This window comes from Austrofundulus limnaeus, unplaced genomic scaffold (assembly GCF_001266775.1).
Source record: "Austrofundulus limnaeus strain Quisiro unplaced genomic scaffold, Austrofundulus_limnaeus-1.0 Scaffold180, whole genome shotgun sequence".
NCBI lineage: Eukaryota > Metazoa > Chordata > Actinopteri > Cyprinodontiformes > Rivulidae > Austrofundulus > Austrofundulus limnaeus.
The window spans coordinates 756,425-758,123 of record NW_013952582.1 but is presented as its reverse complement, the minus strand read 5'-3'; the positions used below and the strand labels follow the sequence as shown (position 1 = coordinate 758,123).

The 1,699-nt window shown below is 41.6% G+C and overlaps 1 protein-coding gene across 1 annotated transcript in view; it reads left to right on the top strand.

Annotated features, from left to right (window-relative positions):
- LOC106524262 (high choriolytic enzyme 1) overlaps nt 1-1,027 on the top strand; it is a 2,809-nt gene extending 1,782 nt beyond the window's left edge. Inside the window, exon 2 of the mRNA XM_014017999.1 lies at nt 1-1,027. Coding sequence (XP_013873453.1) covers nt 1-924 — 924 coding nt within the window. The 3' untranslated portion in view covers nt 925-1,027.
- The last annotated feature ends 672 nt before the right edge of the window (nt 1,028-1,699 follow it).

Genomic DNA, 1,699 nt, shown 5'->3' with positions numbered 1-1,699 from the left:
CAACAAGACCATGATGGAGACAATAATGGGGATGAAGATAAAGATGTATACAATGATGAAGAAAAGCAACAAGACCATGATGGAGACAATAATGGGGATGAAGATAAAGATGGGGACCATGATGTATACGATGATGAAGAAAAACAACAAGACCATGATGGAGACAATAATGGGGATGAAGATAAAGATGGGGACCATGATGTATACGATGATGAAGAAAAAAAAGACCATTTGGCCATCTCTACCAGGATTCTGGCCGCTAATAAAGCTTCAGACACAATTCTGGTGGAAGGAGACATGGTGGCTCCCAAATCTAGAAATGCTATGAAGTGCTTCTCCTCCAACAGCTGCCTGTGGAAACAATCCGCCGATGGATTAGTGACGATCCCCTACGTCATAGGCAGTGAGTTTGGTGCTCACGAGAAGCAGGTAATCGAGGGCGCCATAAAGGTCTTTGCTAAAGAGACTTGCATCCGCTTCACCCCTCGCAAGAGTGAGAGTGACTACATCAACTTCGTGAGCAAAACTGGGTGTTACTCTGAATTGGGCAGAAAAGGAGGAATGCAGGAGCTGTCGCTCAACAAGCTGGGATGCATCTATGGTGGAATCGCCCAGCATGAGATGAACCACGCTCTGGGCTTCCAGCACGAGCAGACCAGGAGCGACCGTGACAAATACGTCAAGATCAACTTTGAAAACATCACCCCATCAACCGCCTACAACTTTGAGAAGCATGACACCAACAACCTGGACACTCCCTACGACTATAGCTCCATCATGCACTACGGAAAAGACGCCTTCTCCGTCGCCCCCGGAAAGGACAGCATCACCCCCATCCCCAACGCCAACGTCCAGATTGGCCAGAGGAATGGACTGTCCAGCTTGGACATCAAAAGGATCAAGAAGCTCTACGGCTGCAAATAACAACAACATTGATGCTAAATAAAAATGTGATTTACATGCTGAGGTGGCAAAATATATCACCTCTCATGCCTGAAATATATTCAATAAAGATGCTGCAAAATGATGTTTGCCTCCTTACTCTTCTGTCTTTGTGTTCAGCAGAAGCTGCTCACCTATACACATTGTCATGGCACAAAAAGGTTAACTGACCAAATTGTAAACTTGCTAAATGAAAAAACAAGTTAGCTAACTTACAATTGAGAAATACAGATCCATACAAAAGAACTCGACCTGCCACGTAAACATAACTGAATGCAGTTTTATTAAAAACAAATTACAGCCCTGTAACATGCTGTTTTTATTTCAGAAACATTGTCAAGCTAACTAGCATAAACATTAGCTTATTCTTGTTAGGTCATGCTCTGGCTTTACAATTTGTCATGTGGAAACAGCTCAATCTAAATTAGAGTTAGGTTTTCAACAAACCCACAAATTTAAATGTTCTTGTATTTATATCTTTTAAAAGGTCAAATTAAATTATGGTTGAAATACTAAACTACTAGATAAAAAGGTCTTAACAAAGCAACTTTGAGAAGACTTTAGGCGGGATTTGTAGAGAACAACCACACCTGTTATGGTTTGAGTCTGATCCAGGGAGCAGGCAAACATGAACAAACTATTTTATAAAAAATAAAAATAAAGGCAGATAGTGCAGCAAAAACAGACACAGAAGACAGAATATAGGGGTAACTAAATGAGGGGATGATAGAGAACACCTGGGAAGACACATGAGGCT